The sequence below is a fragment of the Lissotriton vulgaris genome, chromosome 5 (genome assembly GCF_964263255.1).
Source record: "Lissotriton vulgaris chromosome 5, aLisVul1.2, whole genome shotgun sequence".
Taxonomy (NCBI): domain Eukaryota; kingdom Metazoa; phylum Chordata; class Amphibia; order Caudata; family Salamandridae; genus Lissotriton; species Lissotriton vulgaris.
Window position 1 is genome coordinate 1,012,062,924 of NC_141693.1, and position 21,136 is coordinate 1,012,084,059.

Genomic DNA, 21,136 nt, shown 5'->3' on the forward strand with positions numbered 1-21,136 from the left:
CCTTCCATTCATTTATTTCAACTGTATTTTCAGTATGATACCTGTGGATTCTGTTGAGTGTGTTACATTCAGTACAACTCATAACTAAGTTTCATTGCTGCCTGAATCAAATCCCTTGTAGCACATTTTGATTTCAACCATTTTTAAATTGGCGCTCCCTGGAGTGTCTCTCGAGACTTGCATAGACCCAACCGTCTAGATAAACAATTATTTTTAAGCCTTAATTTCTTTAACTACTGCACAGATTGTGACTAAATCACAAATAGCACAATCTGTGCATCTAGATCAAGCTTACTGCCAAATTAGATGTAATTCCGTTTAGTAGTTTTTGCTGTAGCGTTGTCTAATGAAGTCTATGGAAAATGCTTGTGTATTTTGCGTTTTGGGACCCCATGTTTTCTCTGCCCCTGCTTGATAGAACACCCTGAAACCTTCCATGCACAAACTAAAACTAGTCAAACAGTAACACCTTTTTGGAAAGTTTTGTAGAGATTTGTCAAAAGGTGCCAAACTTATTAGAAACACAAAAAAACGCTTTTCCTATGTTACAGCGATATTGATATATAGATATATATATGTGTATCCAGCCCGTCTACACCAGTGCTTAGCTGCACAGAAAGGCACACAGACCGGGAATCAGCACGCTCAGGCGAGGTAAGGTATCCAAATATTTATTTCAATTCATCGTGTGGTAGAAAAGCGGTCATCAGACGCGTTTCGGGCACGCCTGTGCCCTTGCTCACTGACAAATGACAGAGATGAAACAACACAATATATACTCCCAAAATGATTGAATTTCGCGCCAAGCAGGTTATTAACATAGAAAACAGACTCGTAGTTCATTTGGAACATTGTTTGGTTGCAAATGTGGGCGGCATATATATATATATATATATATATATATATATATATATATATATATATATATATATATATATATATATGTATATATATTTTCTCCTCACTTTAGAGTAAGGCTGCACTCCGAGACTCCGAGAATTTTCCATTTATTTTTAAAACGGCACTTGGTTGAGAGTTGCAACGCTCCAGCGGCTGGCTACAGATGGTTGTGAAATGAAAATATGAAAGGTGTTTTCAGGGAAATGCTTAAGAAGTTTAATTTTTGTCTGCACATAGACGTTAATATTGCCCCTGAGCCGGGACAGAATTTTTTTGGAGCCTATTAAGGAGAAATAAACCTTAATGAAAGTGACAGTCTCGGAACGCACAACTACTAAAAACAGAAAAAAAAAGCCATTTAATATACTTTCGTCAATATAAGCTGCTGGAACTGTTGTTGAGCTTTTTTACGAATTGCATTTGCTTTTAACATGTGAATGCAAAAATGGACATAAAATAAAGTAATGCTACTTTAGTTGCTTTGAAAACGGAAAGTCTTTTGTCTGTTTACTTACCTGCACACATGTGAAAAGTATTTAAGTAACATAAATAATGAGGCTCTTTTAAGGTTGACAAAGGCTGACTGTTAAGCTGAAATGTGTTCCTTTTGCAAATGCTGTTTTCAAAATAAATGGAAAACTTGGAGTTTCAGAGTGCAGCCTTTTTCTAAACGGAGGAGAAATCTTTGGTGTTAATAAAGGGAGTGGTGGTATTGTCCTTACAGCTTGCACCACTGGTGGTCTGGATGCTCACCTCCTCACCTCCAAACCACAAACTCAGGGAAATATATATATATATATATATTTCAAAAAAGCAGATGATTCAGGGTAGTTCCCAAGTGTAGGTGGAGAACAGCTCCTGTGACAGCACCCTACAAACCCTGCAACACACTGCATCTGCTCCCCTCGAATGTCTGTTTTTCTAGCAAAGTTTTTAAACAAAGGATTAGCACAGTGCCATCCACACCAGAGCTTTAAAATGATAAAAACCTTTTACCACTCCAGGCACAGTAGTACAGCTTTGGATTGGTAAAATATATACATTTACATGCAAGGAAAGCTAATGCTTTTGTGATATGTGGGTGGATAGCAGGAATCCAGATAATCTTTTTAATAGTTGGATTTGGTAGGCTAATAAAGAGTGATACGTTGGGTGACAAGATACCAGATTCCTTCCCCACTACTCCTTCACCCCTACACTGCTCATCCGAGCAGGGGAAGGGCTCATAATGGGGCATACTTACTTAATATAACATTGTACATGGGGAACTGTGAACAAATAGTGTGTTTTTCACTGTGGATTCTGGTGAGATCGACTTGTGTTTAATTCTGGTCTTCTATTTGGTGTCGTTTAGAACTCCTTGGTAAAAAGCATCCCTGTTATTTATTGTTACTTATGAATACATCTCTGTTGTGAATAGCTTACATGGCAGCCATGATGTCCCTGCGGTGGACAGTCAATTTGGTTGTCAGCTGCACTGCCATTACAAATAATGCGTTCCATACTTCCCACTATGTTCCTTATCACTGCCCAGTGAGGCTTATTCTCATCCTTTTTTGTGATTGTTTATTAGAACAGTTGGTAATAAGTGTTTGAACCGGTCGTGGTGGCTCTATACATCATAAATTGTACGTGGGGAAAGAGGCGAGATATTTTGCACTTTAGGTCTACAAGTGACATAGACAACTGAAGCTTCATTCTTTTGAAGCTTCGCTCTTGTTGTCTGTGTCACTCAGACCCCATTGCTGATGCTAACCAATGCATAATTGCATACACCTGGGTTTGGTTTTGCAGTGTGTCTATGAAGGAAATGATTGTGTATGAGTGTATTTCACTTATTGTAGCCTTCTGTTCTCAACAAATATGTCCTCCTGTGTGATTAGGTATTGCTTTATCTGATAACCATGTTATTTTACTTGTCGTTTTTGTTACTTGCCATTCTAGGTTGTATCCTTTATTTTGAATCAAGTAATGATCTAGAATGCGCAATTTGGTCAAAGTAATCTACTGTCTCGCACTGTCTTAGGAATGTTGTAGAATTGGTGAGAAACTCATTGAGCGATGGAATAACATTTAGAACAGTTTATTTGAAATCAACTTCTGCAGTGTGCTTTACATTTCAAGCTTGTATACTGCTTGTTTACAATCCACATAGCACAATCTCTGTAGTGAAAATAAATTACATTGCTTCTGTATTAATATTTTAGCTACAAAGCCAAAAGGGAACCAGAACACAAAGGTAAAGCACAATTTCCAGATCACATCAGATGGGCGATTGATAATCAGAGATGATGAAGACGAGGAAGAAGAAAAAGCCAAAGGTATGTGTTCTTTGTACTATAGTGTCTAGCAACATATTAATGCCATCTAATACTATTAAAGAAATACTTCATGTAGCCAGAAGCCTAGCTTGGGTATTGCCCAACTGACATTCTTTTGATATAGTTTACGTGTTCTTCTGAATTAAAGTGGTAGTTCCACCCACACTTGTTTTGAGTTTTCTGTGGCTCATAAAAGAAAATCCAAGATTGAGCCAGACAGTTTCCTTTGTACTTTGTCTTTGGCTACTTTTTTCCCGTCTTTAATTTAATTTAATTTAATTTAATTGCGGGTTTATATAGCGCTAGGAATCGACTCCCGGAGGAGTATCTCCACGCTTCGACCTCTGGGGAACCCGTCCTGGCTCACCCTGAGAGATGGTCCCTGATGGGTATCTCTAAGGTGCGACCAAGCATCCCCAGCGGTCTGGGGGGGCCGTTGTGAAGATAAGGCAAGCTGATGCCCAGAGTTGCCGAGTGTGGTCTCTGACTAGAGTAGGCACCGAGGCGAGAATTATCGAGTCCGCTGACCCTGGTCCACGACCCTGCCGCGTCAGGAATCGAACCCTGGTCCCGGGCCGTCCTCTGCTTACGGGTCTGCCGCCTCTAACCAGTGAGCCACACTTCTCCACTTTAACAACAATGTAGGCAAATGCTGTTTTTCTCCATTTACCCTAATGTATCTACAAAGAAACCGGTGCCTCTTTCACTTGAAAAGTTAGCATGGAGTGAGAAAGATAGTGACTGCCAAGTGTTAACCTTTGCTCTACTAGTTGGGGGTGAATAGTCCCAAAAGGTAAATTGAATAAAATAAAATAAGTTAATGGTTTTGGAATTTTGTGTTGTGAGCCATTTAGAGCTCAAAGAAGTGTTGAACATAACTTCACCTTTATGCGACAGAAGATTTTCTGCTAGATACTTCTACCTGCCGATTCCTCACCTCCTTAACCACCTCATGTGCCAGACTGGACAAGAAAGTCAAAATAGCTGTCCTGCATTGTCGGAAGGTACCATGGTTTCAACCCTATAACGGGGTCACTGGGATATGATCTCTGTAATAAAATAACGAGGTACACTGAAGTAGCGTATCAGACTTCTTTATTCCATCTTATCACCACCACAGGTTCCAGTCAGCTGGAGGCAGCTCTGGAATGTTCATGCATTATTGAGCGGACTATACCAACAGGGACGGGAAGGAGGGGGGGGGGGTGGGAATGAACCAAGTGAGATTACAAAACATCTCCTTATGGGGGAAGGGAAAGGAACGGATAGGGTACATTGCCTAGATAACACAATTCAATACATAAAGTAGGCCACCAGGAGGTGGCACACCAAAACACTGTAACCAGAGACTGAAGGATTATTATGTGGTGTAGTAATCCTTGCTCAAGCGGGGTGCAACTGTGGGTCTAGACGACCTTCTTGGGGTCACCTGACTCATTCCTGGAGGTAACACTTGCAACTGGGGAACCTTGAAATCCTTGTATGGAACAATTCTATCCATGCTCCAGGTTTGACCATTGGCCAACTGTACCACATTCTTATCCACATTACTCACCACCATGGGATCGGAGAACCTGGTGGCACCTCTCCGTCTCAACTTGGGGAGATCAATGCGCACCAAATCACCTTCACGCACCTGAGTGAAGTAGTGTGGCTCACTGGTTAGAGGCGGCAGACCCGAGAGCAGAGGACGGCCTGGGACCAGGGTTCGATTCCCGGCGCGGCAGGTTTCTGGACCAGGGTCAGCGGACTCGATAATTCTCTCGCCTCGGTGCCCACTCTGATCAGCGATCACACTCGGCAACTCTGGGCATTAGCTTGCCTCATCTTCACTAACGGCCCCACCAGACCGCCGGGGATGCCTGGTCTCACCCTGGAGATACCCATTAAGGGACCATCTCTCAGGGAAGCCAGGAAGGGTTTCGCAGCGGTCGAAGCGCCTTGGGACCCTACGGGTAAGTAGTGCGCTATATAAATGCCTATACATACATTTACCTGTCTGGTTTTAACATGTTTGTCAGCATTGTGCCTTGCTACATACTTTTCTTGGTGGCTTTTGTAACGTTCACCAATCATCTCTGTCCACCAAACGATTGATTTGTCTCTCAATAGGGAGAGAAAGTTTAATTTTAGGATCCCTCCCCTTCAATGATGTAAAAGGAGACACCCCCGTGACCAAATTGGGAGTGGTTCGTTGCGCCCAGACTGTTTCTCGCAGAGCCTGTGCAGCGGGTGTGTTTAACATTTCTGCCCGTTATAAGCACTCTTTTACCACCCGGTTCATCCGTTCCACTAACCCATTGGTGTGGGGACAGTATAAGGCAGATCTTTGGTGAACAATACCCATGTCTGAAAGAAATGCCTTCATCTCTTCCAATGTGAATTGCACCCCATTATCCGTGATTAGAATGTCTGGGATGCCTTCCTCGAAAAAGATTTCTTTAAGGAAGCTCACGAGTGCCTTAGTGTCAATCTGGTGTACACATTTAAATGCCACCCACTTCGAGTGATAGTCCACCAATACCACAATGAATCTTTCTCTCAAAGTTTTCAAATTTAGTGGACCAATTATGTCCAGTGCCAATTTGGAGCAAGGCTTGTCTGGTATGGGCACCGGAGACGGGGGTGGTTTCCGGGTTTGATGGATTTTATCCGCCTTGCAACACTCCATGCAATCTCTCACGACAAGTTCAGCCATGGCATCCATCCCTGGCCACCAGTAGTCCAACCTGATCTTACTCTTGGTTAAACTGCGGCCCAAGTGTCCCTCGTGTACCAGGTCCATAATTTTCTGTCTTAGGGAGACCGGTGGGACAACCTTTTCTCCTCTGAACACCATATCATCAAAAATGTTAAGTTCCAGTCTCACCTCCCAAAACCCACTCAATTCGGGCTCTACCTTGCTCTTATCACTGGGCCACCCATTTATTATAAGGTCTTTGAGTGTCTGTTAGTGCCCGTCTTGGTTCAATCCCTGTTCCCATTCCTCCTTACCCAAAGAAGTGAGTGTCAACACCCGTTCCTCATCCTCCGTTATAGCTTCTTCCCCACCCACTTTATTAGGTGAACGGGACAGGAAATCTGCAACCACATTCTGAGATCCTGGCATGTACTTCATGATGAAGTTGTACCCCTCCAAACCTAAAATCCACCTTGAAATTCTTGGTGTGGTTTTCTCTGAACCCTTCGTGGTGAAGGCATACATGAGAGGTTTATGGTCGGTCCGCACAGTGAAAGGAATGCCCCATAAGAAAAAGCGGAAGTGTTTAATGGCCCATGTGCAAGCAAGTGCCTCTTTTTCAACCACAGAGTAGTTAACCTCCGCCCCTTTTAGAGCTCGTGACTCACCTGTTCTTCATTCCTGTCCATCTGTACAAGGCTAGCCCCCACACCCTTGTTACTAGCATCAGTGAATAGGATCGTGGGTTTGGTCGGATCAAATCTTCCCAGAGATGGGGCTGAGGCTTTGCAATCTTTCACTGTGGTGAACGCCCCTTGACAACTTTCATTCCTAACAAACGGATTTCTTGCTTTCACCAACATTCTAAGGGGTTCCACAATACTGGCATAATTCCTCACAAATTTGGGGTAATACTCAAAGTCCGAGAAAAGACTTTAACTCTTCAACATTAGTATGAGGTTTGGTGTTTCGAATGGCTTCCACAACGTTAAGCTTGGGCTTAATGCCATCCACAGAAATGGTCTGGCCCAAGTACTCCACTGACCCCACCTCAATGCTACATTTCTCTTTTTTTAAGGTTAGACCCGCAGCCTCTAGTCTAACCAAGGCTCCACTCAAAATGTGGTAGTGTTCTTCAACATCCTTACCATAGATGAGGATATCATCCTGAAAGCATAACGTCTTAGGTAGACCCTTCAGCACATGTTGCATAATCCTCGGAAATGCAGCAGCAGCCGAGGCTAAGCCAAACGGCATGCGGATGTACTGAAAGGCACCTAAGGGTGTGATGAAAGAGGTTAAATGCCTTGAGTTGGGGTGTAACTCTACCTGGTGGTAGGCAGAGGACAGGTCGAGGACACCAAAACAGCTGGCACCTTTGATCAAAGTGAGGACCTCGTGTATGCGTGGTAGTGGATGTCTGTCTACCCAGATACTGTTGTTAAGGTCTCTAAGGTCCACACATAGCCTGATGTCCTTTCCAGTAGACTTGGTTGTAAGAACAATCGGGGCCAACCACTGTGAACTCTCAATGGGCTCAATTACACCTTGAGCTAGCAATTTGTCCATTTCAGCTTGAAGCGGAGCTTGCATCAAATGGGGAATAGGTCTTACTCTATGGGCCACAGGTTTCGCCTTCCCTTTAAGTTTAATAGAATGCTGATAACCCTTGAGTAACCCCAATTTTTCTGTGAATACCTGGGGAAACTCTTCACACACCTTCATGCCCCCTACCGACTGATCTACCAGGAGTACTTGGTCAGGGCTGTTGGGGTCTAGTTTGATGCCAAGCTCCTGTTGGTGTCTCCGCCCCAACAAACAAGAGCCTTTCTTAGTAATATACACCTTGCCCTCAGTGCACCTTCCTTTAAACCCAATCCTCATGGTTGTCATTCCCACCAAGGGTATGGGGTCCTTATTGTACCCCCCCGGGTGCACATCTGCAGGTTGTAAAGTATGCTGTTCTGAGGGGAACACTCTATGAAATGTCTCCTCTTCAATTAAGGTATACGGAGAACACGAATCAGCAAAGACACAGACCTCCCTCTGATCTAGAGTAATAGTGCAAGACGGATACTTCTCTGCTCCCTCTTCATCATCCACCTTGAACACCAACTTGACTTCTTGATCTGTCTCCTGTTCAATAGAGTGAACTGATTTAGGTTAAAAATCTTTGCACAGTCTCGCTAGGTGGCCTCTCCTCCCACACTTATGACATGTAACTGATCTTGCCGGGCAATTTGCGTGATTGGCCAGATGGTTGGGGCTGCCACACCTGAAACACTTAAGTTTGGTACCAGGAGGAACCGGACCCTGGCCTTTCCCCTTAGCCTCCCTGCTAGTTTCATGTTTGCTAATAACATTGACCTCCGTGTTCTTCTGTCCCTCTCCCTTCATAGCTGCCATACAATCTGCTGTGTGCTCAATGCCTACTGCAATTTCTACCGCTTGTTTAAGATCCGGATTGGCCACCAAGAGCCTCTCTTGAATTTTATTGTTATTAGTACACCTAACTAGCTGGTCTCTAATAAGGGAGTCATATAAACTATCAAAATCACAAGTGTTAGCTAAACCTTTAAGTGCTGCAATGTAAGTTTTCACCTTTTCTCCTTTACCTTGCACCCTAGAGAAAAATGTGTGCCTCTCCAAAACCACATTAATAGTCTTGCCAAAAGTTTTTCCAGTCTGCCAACTGCTGCTAAATACACATTCTCATCATCATCGCTATCCTCCTCTGCCTCCGCAGTTATATTATCATACGTTTTGCGCCCTTCTACACCTAAGTTATGGAGTAAGGTGTGCAATTTTCTTAAAGCAGAGAATTTCACTCCCCCAATGGCTATCAAAAAGGATTCTAAAAGTCCTAACCACTGTTTCCAAGGTAACTATGGTTCCCCCACCTCGTTCAGGAATGGTGGTGGTTGAGACATGCTCGTGCTTGCCATCGTGAGGAAAAGATACAACACAATATTATGCTTAACGTGTAACTGTACTCCCCCACAAAACCACCACAGATGAAATGACCCCTTGAACCATACAGCTCTTAACAATTTCACAGTACAATTATAGTAATAATGTATGGGTAGACAGTACGTTATTATGAAAGGTTCCTGTCAAAACACTGTGAAAAAAACACATTTTCCACAGATTCTACACAGCTGTGCCCATCAGCGAAATATAGACAGGCAACTCTTAGAACATGCAGGGCAAAAATTTAGTCCAGTTCAGCCTGTCAGCGAAGGTGCGATGGGGAATAGAAAGTATCTTAAGAAAAGCCGCCGCCACCGTCGTCTGATGCCTTCTTGAAGAACCGGTGGCTCTGCGCAGTGCCTTGACCCCAAAAACCGTGTGAATGCGGACTCTGTGCCTGTCAGCGAAGACTGAAGGCCACACCGAAAAGCACCAACAAGGGGTTAATAAATATTTTTTAAGGCTCCCGTTAACACTCTGGAGAGGGCACCGCTAAAGCTCACCGTTGCTTGCGGATACCTTTGTGAGGAAAAAACAGAACGCAGGAGACGTTTTCCTTGCCACCGCTCCCCGGCTTTGGCGCTGTGAGGAGAGTTTACTGCGCAGGTGCGGTGTGCCTCACACCGCTCCCCTGCTCCGGCGCTTGTGAGGAAACTGACACGCAGGTGCGGTGCAGTCAACACTATTCCCCACTCCAACACTGTGAGGAACTGCGCAGACGCGGTGCTCTCTCCACAGCTCCCAAGCTCAGGCACACATCCTGACGGAAACCGCGTTGAGGAGGACCACACAGCAACACCACAATAAACGGTCTTGCCTCACAGTTCCTCAACTCCTAGGCAGCCACCACCAACTGCCCATGCCGTAACGCTGGTTGACTTAACGCTGTACCTGTTCTCAGACGTACACATTCACCTAAGGGAGATGGCAATAAGGTGAGCAGGCACACTCGAGGCTGTAATTTCCTTTGCTCCTGGGTACCCACCCGAACACCTTCCCCCATTGACCACGGACAACTTGCTGGAAGACACAGCCGATGCTCGCGCAGGAGGGATCCCCACAGCTCACCTCAGCATGAAGATGACAGCACGCAGCGAGGTTCTCGGAATAGACACCTCACCCTCGGCCCTCTACTTCAAAGGCGGGGAAGGTAAGTGAGAAGGCGTCTTCGTCTCTTACAGGAAAAATATTTCCCTTATGCCATTATAATAACTTGCTGTGCTGGAGTATCACTTGGGGGTGATGGTGAATTGCCCCCACGCAGTCTTCTGTCGCCAGTGTAATAAAATAACGAGGTACACCGAAGTAGCGTATCAGACTTCTTTATTCCATCTTATCACCACCACAGGTTCCAGTCAGCTGGAGGCAGCTCTGGAATGTTCATGCATTATTGAGCGGTCTATACCAACAGGGACGGGAAGGAGGGAGGGGTGGGAATGAACCAAGTGAGATTACAACAATCTCACACAGCTGCTTATTGCTCCTGCACATGTTTTGAAGTCAGTTAATTTTTTCAGATCCCTTCAACGCAAATTCAGAGTTGCCCTCCACTACATAATTACCTTCATCTTTTATTGTTTTATAGTGCTGGGACGTAATACCTCAGAAGAAGAGATGAGATTGACTTAGGTCTCGTTCTACGGCTTCTGAGGCACTTTGGGTTCACACATCCTCTGTTCATTAGGTTGGGACTCTGACTGTTCCTCTGTGCTCATTTCAGAGCATGTATACTTGCCCTTGAAAGCCTCCCTCCCATAGTACTAATTCTCATCCTGCTTTTCATAGAACATGACCACAGGGCATTGAGTGCAAAGCCGCCTCCAAGAACCCCCTCCCTGACCAGTAATAACACGCTTCTTGCATTTCCTGGACAGAGACATGATACTGAGAGAAGCTCAATGTATGGGAGAGACAGTATGAAAACTCAAGAATTGTGTAGTTCCTTGACTATAACTGCGAGGTACAGAAGCCGAGGCGAGCTGGAAGAACCTTCTTTTGTATAAAGAGACCACAACAAGTATTGACAACAGTATCTCTACTGGTCTCTTTCTTGAGACTGGTGTGCGATTAGGCCTCTTCACCAATGATGTCTTCTCATACCAAGTTGAGATCTTATATGAGGACTCTTCTTCATCTATACATTAGTCTGGATAGTGGGGCAGGTCTTGAGGCCAGTAGATTATTTTCCTAACTTCATCGTTGGAGTAGTGTCCTTACTTGGTGGACATAAGCTTGACGTCCATGTCCAGCTCTGATCTGGCTCTGCATTTGGGGTCAGCAGCCCCCCACTCAAAGCTATTTATGGCACCTGGTTGTGATCCAATTGCCAAGGCAGCTGTGCTTCACTCTGCTCCAGCTCCCTAGGCTGCGCAATCAGGCCCCAAGCGCACACACACACACACACCTACTCTGAGGTTACTGGGCCTGAGTTTGTGTTTTGCCTTTTGTTTTCTCCTTTCTTTGTTCTTCAGTTCTTTGCTTATCTTATCACTGTTCGGGGTTGTGAGTAAAACGATGGATGGTGGACTACAGATCGCTCATACTGTCTTCAAGCATGGTTTGGTTCAGTTGCCATGTTGAAGTGCTGGGGGTAGATATTTGGGGGTGGGGGAACAGTAGGAATGGGGGAGGAACAGGTTATGTTTCGTTATTGTTTGTTTTCTTGATTATAAAGGTACACTGTTGCGATGTCTAGTTAACAGGCACAAAAACCAGTAGAGACACAGTTAAGACATCATATTAGATTGCTCAGACCAGACCGGTAGAAGAAGATTTACCCCTAAAGATATTGACTTGGAACATCAACGGCCCCGGTAACAAAATCAAGAGGGGCCTGGTGGCGCGGTACATAAGAGAGAGTACAACCTGATGTGTTTCTCCTCCAAGAGACCCACTTTTAAGGGGGCGATCTGCAGATTTTTGGAAAGAGGGGCTATACCTCTCACATATGCAAGATTTACTCGCGGGGTCAGGTGGGTAGCCATACTGGTGAGGAAAAGTCTCCCCTTTAGGTGAAGACGTTGGATCAATTCGCTGACAGTGTGGGCCTAGTTGTCTTATTGAGATGTCTACATCCAGACAACATTCCTATTTTGAAGGGTCTCACAGGGTCTACTCAAGGTTGGATTATGTTTTTGTGCCTCGGGTGAGGTAGGAGAGAAAACACAAGCAGACTATCTTGCAAGAGACCTATCCGAACATTCAACCTTATTAGTCCATGTGGGGCGTCTCAGAGGCAAGCAAGATATGTGGTGGAAGTTGAATGCTTGGGACTTGAAGGATCAGGAGTTCAGCATGGGGTCTCTGAGTGGCCAATAAATTATATTTAACTGAAAATTAAGAGTTTGTGACATCTCAGACTGTGCTATGGGAAGCGTTTAAGACTGTGCTCTGAAACTAGACCCAATACTTGCTTGCACAGAAGAAGACAAAAGACAACTGAGCTGGAACACCAGATCTTGCAGTTAGAAGGGTCACCAGGGGCGGAGGCAGCCCCTTTGTACTTAGCCAGCTTGCAACCCTACGAGCTGAGTATGGGGATTTGGCACAAGAAGGGGCCAAAAAGCAGATGATGACCACACTACACCATCCTCTATTAGACTGTAGACAAAGCTGGCAGATGCTTGGCTAAGCAAGCGGGAGCAAGAAGCTCGATAGGTGCATAGTATTCTCAGTCCAACAGGAGTTACCTACGATACCGATGCCTTCATTGTTGGCGAGGGCGCTTTTAATTATGAGGATTTTTACAAGGCCAGACCGCTCCATGATTCAGATGCTATAGCGAAGAATTTGGCCATGATTCCCACCCCGTTGTTGGATGCTGAAGCAAGGGAACTCCTTGAGGAAGACCTAACTCTGAGTGAGATACTGGCTGCCATAGCGAAACTGAGGCAGTGTAAAACCCATGGGCCTAATGGCATATCTGTTGATTTTTTACAAGCGCTACTCTAACCTCCTCAAGCTCCACTTGCTTAACTTGGTCCGAGAGGTTGGGGAATCGGGGAAACTCCCCACGGAAGTCAGGAGAGCAACCACTATTGTCCTTCCAAAGAGAGGAAACCAAGGGATAGATGTGATTCTTATCTCCCAATCTCATTACTTAATGTTGAGACAAAACTAATGGCTACTATCCTTGCTATTCAATTACTGCTAGTCATTACCCCCTTGATACATCGAGATCACTTTGGCTTCAAGCCCGGCAGGTCGAAACGCCCTAAACTATGACGCACGCATAATTGCCTCAATACTGTTCAACCCCGTCCGACCCCTCATGTCTTCCTATCCTTAGACTGCAAAAAGACGTTCGTCGCTGTTCACTGGCTCTTACTTGAAATTTGGCCTTGAATCCAAGTTCCAAAAGTGGTTGGCGGTGCTCTATCTAAGCCCTGTTGCAACAGTCAGGGTTATTGGAAAGATGTTTACCGAATATCCGATAGGCATAGGAACCAGCCATGGATGTCACCTGTCCCTGCTCTTTCGATGGAGTCTCTTGCATGCGCTTTGTGGCAGCACCCCGGAATTGCGGGGTTCTGAATCGCAGTGGAGGATGAGATAGGGGAAAAAATATTGTTATATGTTGAATACTTATGTTATGATCTTTCCAGTTGAGATAGCGCAACAATTCACACTTGAAGGTATAGCTCAGCACTAAGCTACTTTAGAAAAACAGCAACACCCCAAAACAGCCAGGTCTTCGAGTTTTAAACTTGGCAAAATCAGAACAGTAACACAGGTGGTATGGGGAATTGATTCCAGGCCAAAGGGGAGAAAAAGGAGAAAGCCCTTCCTCCGGGCCTGGAAGCACGAATGTGGGGAACGGTCAGAGGCGCCTTTATCGCTAGATCTAAGCATTCTAACAGGACAGTAATACCTCTGTTTGTCCTGCAGGCAGATTGGGGCGCCACCCATCGGAGCCTTATGAGTAAGGCAATGGAGCTTGAAAACAATGCGATTTCTAACCGGAAGCCAGTGTAAAGTTCTCAGTAGGGGCACCGAGGGAGAGCCTGCCAGAAGATAGCAAACCCGGCGAGTAGCTGTTTGCGCATCACCTGGATTTTGGCCAGTAAGGGGTCATTGGCTGCCATAAGTATGGCGTTGCCATAGACCAGCCAACCTATGACCAGGGTGAGAACCAGGTTTTTTCTTGCGGAAACTAGGAGCCAGCGGAAGACTCCTCAGGAACCTCATGGTAGCGAAGCAGGCCCTACAGGTAGCGGAGATTGTGCCTAGTCTAGTTTAACAACCAGATTTTTCACAGAAAGCCTAGGTTAAGGGGGCTGCCCAGAGTTCAGGAGGCCACCAGTTCGTGGACCAAAGGTCCTGGACTGGGCTGAGCAGCAATATTAATGTCTTATCACTATTTTCTTGAAGATAATTTGCTGTCATCCAGGCAACGATCCTTCTCATGCAGCCCATAAATCAAAACTGTGCCCCATCATAGTCCTGACCAAATGACTGGGTATCTTCCACATATGATATGACATCAAAGCCACAAGCTTTAACTAGCTTGTCAAGTGGGGCTATGGAACTGTTGAACCACGTTGGCTCAAGGATGAACCCTGAGGAACCCCTTTGTTGGAGATGGAGCGGGACTTAAACAAACCCAGCTTGAGCTGGCCATCTAAAAAGTCGGCAAGCTACCACCGACATGATCTCACGTAGTCTGCACAGTAGCATTTCATGTGGGAAGGTGTCAAAGGCTGCTGACAGATCAAGCAGCACGAGCATGGCAGGAGCGCCAGCTTCTAAAGCGAGGTGGATGGAGTCAGTAACTGCCACTGGAGCATTCTCCTTGCTGTGGCTAGCTTGAAATCCCAATAAGGACCCATCAAGAATTTTAAAGTCATTGAGGAATGCTATAAGGTGATTGTTCCCCAGGTTTTCCAAGATTTTCCCCAGTAACAGAAGTGAGTTGGGTTGGTAGTTATACAAACTATTGGGGTCTGCATTAGTTTTTTTTTTTTTTTTATATCAGAGAGACCAGAGCGGTCTTCCAGGCTAATAGTATTTTGGCCCTGTTTAAGGAAGGGTTGAAAACTGAAAGGCTAATGAGCGCTATTAGGGGTGCGAGATTAGCACTAATCCTGGGTGGACATACGTCCGTAGGCGAAACCGATTTGTTTGGCTTTAGTACTGAGCCCAATCACTTGATCTAACATAAAAAGTTTAAACCTGTCAAGGAGGAGGATGGAATCAGATGGGAGCTTCATCGGATCTGTTGACTTAGACTGGCTCTGGCGGATGAGAAACTTCTTATAGATGACTTCTATTTTTTTTCCTCGAAAAAAAGTAAGCCAGAGTAACACAAAAGAGGAGGCAGGAATACACAAGAGAAAACGTGTGTTGATGGTAAAATCCTTGAGCACTTTATATAGCTCTTTAGAAGAGTTGCCAGCATTCTAAAGTTTATTAAAGATGTTGCTTCTCCTCATTTTCTTATGAGTATGGTAGCTTGTAAGTGCTAGTGTGTAGTCCACTCTATCTTCCCGTGATTTAGATTGTCGCCAGGTCCCTTGCTCACTTTGCCACTAGATTCAAGCTAGCTTGTTTGATAAGAGTTGTTACCACGAAATCGGTCTAGGATGCTTGTTTGCGGTCCAGTGAAGACCTGGCTTGGCAAACTGGCTCTACTGTTCCCATGAGGAACAGGGTCAAGACTGATTTGGATATGACTGGGACTGAACTTGGGTGGCTAAGTGAGCTAAAGAAAGATGATGTATTCAGACCAGATCTGTGACTGGGGATGAGTGTGTGACAAGTTTCATTGCCCCGTCCATCGGCTCCTTGTGTTTGCTGTGACCGTGAACTGACTTCAGCACAATCCCAACTGATGTTGGTTTATGTAATTACTAAAGTGCAACTGGTCATCATACAGCCTGACTCTGAACTAATGCTTCTGCTATGACAGACACTCATCAGCGACTACATTACCTGTTTTGCTCCAATTCTGACCAAAGCTTATCCCCACCAAGAGATGATGATGATGATTATACGGAGTATGATATACCCCCACAGTATGATGATGACATGAGTAACATAGACTTAAGAGGCCACTGGGTTTCCCCTGATTTAGGGTTGAATTTGCCACTTGGGTCACCAATAAAACAGAGTGCATCCTTTGCAGTAGTAGTCCGATGAGCCATTAAAACTGCCCTCTATTGAGGTTAAGACTTGTACCTACAGAAATCTTTCCTTCTGGGCCAAATACATCTGAGCCTTTCAATAAGGCCCTCACTGGTATCTTAATGGGCCCCTGGTCAAAGCCCTGATCTTGCCCAATTGTAAATAGGCGAGTGGCCAGACGCGGCAGACTGGCAACCAGTGATCTTGATTTTCTCACTAAACATCAACAACATCTTACTCCAGACAGTATGGGTGTTCATGCTTCAACCAGTAAGGTAAATCCCAGTTAATTCCCCGCAACTCCTTGATATAGTGAGTTGAAGAGGGTTGTGGTGTTTGCAAAAATAATTTCTCCTCGGGTAGCCTGGCTATGTGATTGGTAAAGGCAGTGTTCGAGGCATGTGGGCTGCTGAATTCATATCTGTGCATAGATCGCCACCTAGTGTTGGGTCCGGATGATTGCACATTGTTGTCCTGGAAGAGTCTTCGAAGTATCACGAGATAGGTGGCTCCTCCCCTGGACTACAGTGCGCATGGGCATCGCCTCCATCCCCAGATTGTTTTTTTCCGCCATTGGGTTCGGATGTGTTTCGGTTCCCTCTGTCGGAACCGATAGTTGTTCAACTTCTAATCGAGACCAAAAGGTCTCTAGGCTGGGCGTCGGTATTGTTGCGTACGAGTTTCTTTTTGACTCTCAGCCCCGTTCTCTTGCTGCCCTTCCACGTGCTTTCGGCGCGGACGGGCCTACACTTTTGCAATGGAGCGAACACCGTTTAAGAAGTGCCCGGTGTGTAACTCCAAATATTCACACCTCGACGTGCACCCTGTGTGCAATACATGCTTGTCACCGGATCACCACGAAGACAGCTGCATGGCGTGTTAGAAATTCCGGTGCAAGAAGACTTTGAAGATTCGTCGGGCCCATAGGCTCCAGGCTAAGTTATCGACTGCGGCGCCCCCACCAGACGACATATTCCAGGAATCTGTCGAGGGAGAAGACGACGGGCAAGGTTCGGGCTCTAGTCCCGCGTCCGAGGGGGAGACCTAAGACGCGGGTGAGGAGAACTTTGACGAAGTCACCGACGAGGTAGGGGACGACGATCAGGCTTTTGCCACTATGGGAGATAGCTCGGAGGAGGAGCATCCCCAACCAGACTCAGGGGTTATTCCCCTTCATACGGCCCAGGTCGAGGGATCGCCTTCGGGCCTTACCCAAGATCTAATTATGAGTCCTACGTCCCCGCCTCCGGGCCCGGTCACGGACATTTATGAGACGCCACTTACGTTGAAGAAAACGAAAGTGAAGCCAACTGGTCACGCACCCTCGGATGCGAAACCGAAAGTGAAAGTTGCGCTGGTGAAGAAGGTTCTGGAGGCGTCAACTTCCAAGAAAATCAAAATGGCCGACTTGAAGAGCCACGCCAAGATGGCCGACCCGAAGCCCTCGGGGTCGGTGCCGAAGGCGAAATCGTCCGACGCGGCTGCGTCGGCTCCGAAAGGGGTTGTGGACCCGAAGACGGCTCCGAAGAAGCATCAGGCCGACGACGCACATAGACATGGGGCGTCGGCCCCGAAGAAGGTGCCTGCGGGTGATCAGGCTCTCGATGCTGAGAAGTCGCTCGAGCCGGTCAAGCCCTCTCAGGCCTTGACGAAGAAGGTGGCGGAATCCCTGCAGCGGATACGAAAGGACAGTGTGGTTCCCGCTTCGGGCACTGTGACGCCTAAGCTCACGCCTAAGCCTGCGAAGGAGCAGACACCTATCCGTTTCACCTTTCCTCCCAAGTCGGCGCCGAAGGCCTTCGCGCCGAAACAGGGCGGAACCTCGAAGGAGGTATTGGCACCGAAAGCTGCCTTGGTGGTGTCGAAGCTTCGGCTCCAACCGCTTGCTGAAGAGGAACGTCGTGAGGTAATCATCGACGCCAACACCGGGAAACTGTCTCTCCTCAAGAGGAAGATCACGACGGAGCCGGCGTTGGAACATTTTAAGATCCCTCTCAAGAACAAAAGGGACTCTGCGGACTCTTCGGCGCTGGGGGAACCTGTGTCCCCACAAGCCCTAGGACACTCGCCAACGCATTCTGCCGCAGGCGATGCGGATGAGGAGGACGTCGAGTACAACTATCCGGCGTACTCGGATCCGGAGGAGGAGCACGAACCTTGGTCAGCCGGAGGCGACCCAGAGGACCCGCAGTCGGGCCAGGACGCGCAACTTTTTGCGGCGAAAACGTCCCCGACTGAGGACTCAGCGGCCTTTAACGCTCTGATCGAGAGAGCTGCGGCTAACCACGACGTCGAGCTGCACTCGGACCCCGTGGATGTGGACTTCTTGTTTGATACTTTCTCTGTAGCCGAAAAGTCGGTCAAGACGCTGCCGATGCTTAAAGGGGTGCTTAAACATGCAACGGAGGTCTTCAAGGAGCCCACCCGGGCGCGTGTGGTCAACCCTCGCATCGACAGGAAATATAAGGCAGCGCCCACGGATCCTACATATATCAAGGGACACTTGCCATTGGACTCCTTGGTTGTTTCCAACGCTCGGAAGAGGGCGAACTCTCAGACTACTGGTGACGCTCCTCCCCCAGACAAAGAGTCCAAGATCTTTGAGGCCTCAGGCAAACGGATTGCTGCACAGGCAGCTAATATCTGGCGAATATCTAACACACAAGCCCTGCTTGCACGTTATGATAGGGCCCATTATGACACCTTAGAGGTCATACTGCAACACTTGCCTGACCAATACAAGGAGGCAGGAGAGATGCTGATTCAGGAAGGGAAACTCATTACGAGTGCATCCATCAAATGTGCACTGGATGTGGCAGAAACAGCCTCCAGGGCTATCAATACCAGTGTGTTGCTTAGACGCCATGCCTGGCTTAGAATTTCGGGGTTCAAACCCGACATCCAAACTACAATACTGAATCAAACAGTGAATCCTGACCACCTGTTTGGCCCTGAGGTGGATGCCACCCTGGAGAAAATGAAAAAAGATACGGAAACTGCCAAGTCTATGGGGGCTTTACAAAGTCAACAGTTTCGGAGTGGTTCCTTTCGCCGCTCAACTTCCAGAGGCACCTCAAGGGGACAGGCATCACAGTCCACACAATATTACAAGAGTAACACCCAAACCTCGTACAACAACAAGGGTAGAGGTGGTTACAGAGGCAATAACGTCAAGGGCAGGGGACGTGGAAACAATAGCTCCAGGTCCTCCACCACCAACAAACAGTGACGTCTTGTCACTGCCCCCCGACCATACAACACCGGTCGGGGGGAGACTCCAGCAGTTCCTGCCGGCGTGGAAGTCCATCACCACGGACAGGTGGGTGAGGTCTCTTATCCAGTACGGGTACTGTCTAGAGCTTACTTCCATTCCACCGGACATACCCCCAAGGAGCCGTCCTATGTCAGGCGAGCACTTGACCTTGTTGCAGCAAGAAGTTCTAGTCATGCTGCAAAAAGGGGCGATAGAGCTCGTTCCATTGCAAGAGCGGGGAACCGGGGTTTACTCCCTGTATTTTCTGATTCCCAAAAAGGACGGATCCCTCAGGCCAATCCTGGACCTCAGGCCCCTAAACTGGTACATCCTCTCGGAGCACTTCCATATGCTCACGTTGCAGCAGGTGCTTCCCCTGCTTCAGCAGGGGGACTTCCTGGCTACGCTGGATCTGAAAGATGCCTATTTTCATATCCCCCTGCATCCTTCCCACAGGAAGTATCTAAGATTCACGATTTTAGACCAGCATTACCAGTTCAGGGTTCTGCCGGTCGGGGTCACCACGGCACCAAGGGTATTTACAAAGTGCCTAGCGACTGTGGCGGCGCATCTCCGTCGCCAGAACGTCCACGTCTTTCCCTACCTGGACGACTGGCTCATTCAGGCAAGGACAGAACGACAGTGCGTCGACCATGTGTCACGCACCATTCATCTCCTGCACGATCTGGGATTCTCTCTGAACTATCCAAAGTCCCATCTCCAGCCCGCCCACGTGCGACAGTATCTGGGCGCGACAATAAACACTCTGGCAGCCACTGCGCAGCCAAATTCAGTGAGAATCGCCAGTATCCAAGCGCTGATCCAGCGGTTCAGACCTCAACACTCGCTTCCAGCGAAAGTGTTCATGCAGTTGATAGGCATGATGGCCTCCTGCATCTCCATTGTCCCGCACGCGAGACTACATATGCGTCCGCTTCAGGAGTGCCTTGCACGTCAGTGGACTCAGGCTCATGGGCAACTGACAGACCTAGTGTTGGTGAGCGGTCGGGCATACAACTCTCTGCATTGGTGGAACCCACACAACCTTTGCAAGGGCCGACCATTCCAAGAGCCTGTGCCACAGATTATCCTGACGACGGACGCCTCTCTCCAGGGATGGGGAGCGCATGTACTCCAGTACACGGTGCAGGGACTCTGGACACTACAGCAAAGGAAGATGCACATCAATGTGTTGGAACTGATGGCGATCTTCATGGCCTTGAAGGCGTTCAAAGTACATCTGTGCAACAAGGTCGTGTTGATCCGGACGGACAACATGACGGCCATGTACTACATTCAGAAGCAGGGAGGCACACACTCTCGACAGCTGTCTCATCTGGCTCAGAGCATGTGGAAGTGGGCCATTCAGAGGAACATCTTCCTCATGGCAGAGCATCTCCCGGGCAAGGACAATCAGATGGCGGATCTGCTAAGCAGGCACAGCCATCAAATGCACGAGTGGGAGATACATCCATCAGTACTCCAACCGTACTTCCAAAGGTGGGGTCATCCAGAGATAGACCTGTTCGCCACAAAGGAGAACGCAAAATGCCAAAGCTTCGCCGCCAGGTTCCCACACCCGCAATCACAGGGCAATGCGATGTGGATGAACTGGTCAGGCAGATTTGCGTACGCTTTTCCCCCAGCACCTCTGATACCGCTGGTGGCACGCAAGCTCAGGCAGCACTCGATGACTCTCATCCTGGTTGCTCCGACGTGGGCTCGCCAACCATGGTACACCACGTTTCTAGAACTGTCCGTGGTGCCGCATCAAAGGCTTCATCTCACTCCCAGCCTTCTGACGCAGAGCCATGGCGACATTCAGCACCCAGATCCGCAACAGCTCAACCTGGCGATCTGGCTCCTGAAGTCCTAGAGTTTGGCTACCTT

At 47.3% G+C, this 21,136-nt stretch overlaps 1 protein-coding gene across 1 annotated transcript in view; it reads left to right on the forward strand.

Moving 5' to 3' along the window:
* The window catches only part of RRP12 (ribosomal RNA processing 12 homolog), a 438,408-nt gene that overhangs the window by 330,437 nt on the left and 86,835 nt on the right, over window positions 1-21,136 (forward strand). The window contains exon 29 of the mRNA XM_086922631.1: window positions 3,108-3,221. Coding sequence (XP_086778757.1) covers window positions 3,108-3,221 — 114 coding nt within the window. The remainder of the gene's footprint in view (window positions 1-3,107; window positions 3,222-21,136) is intronic.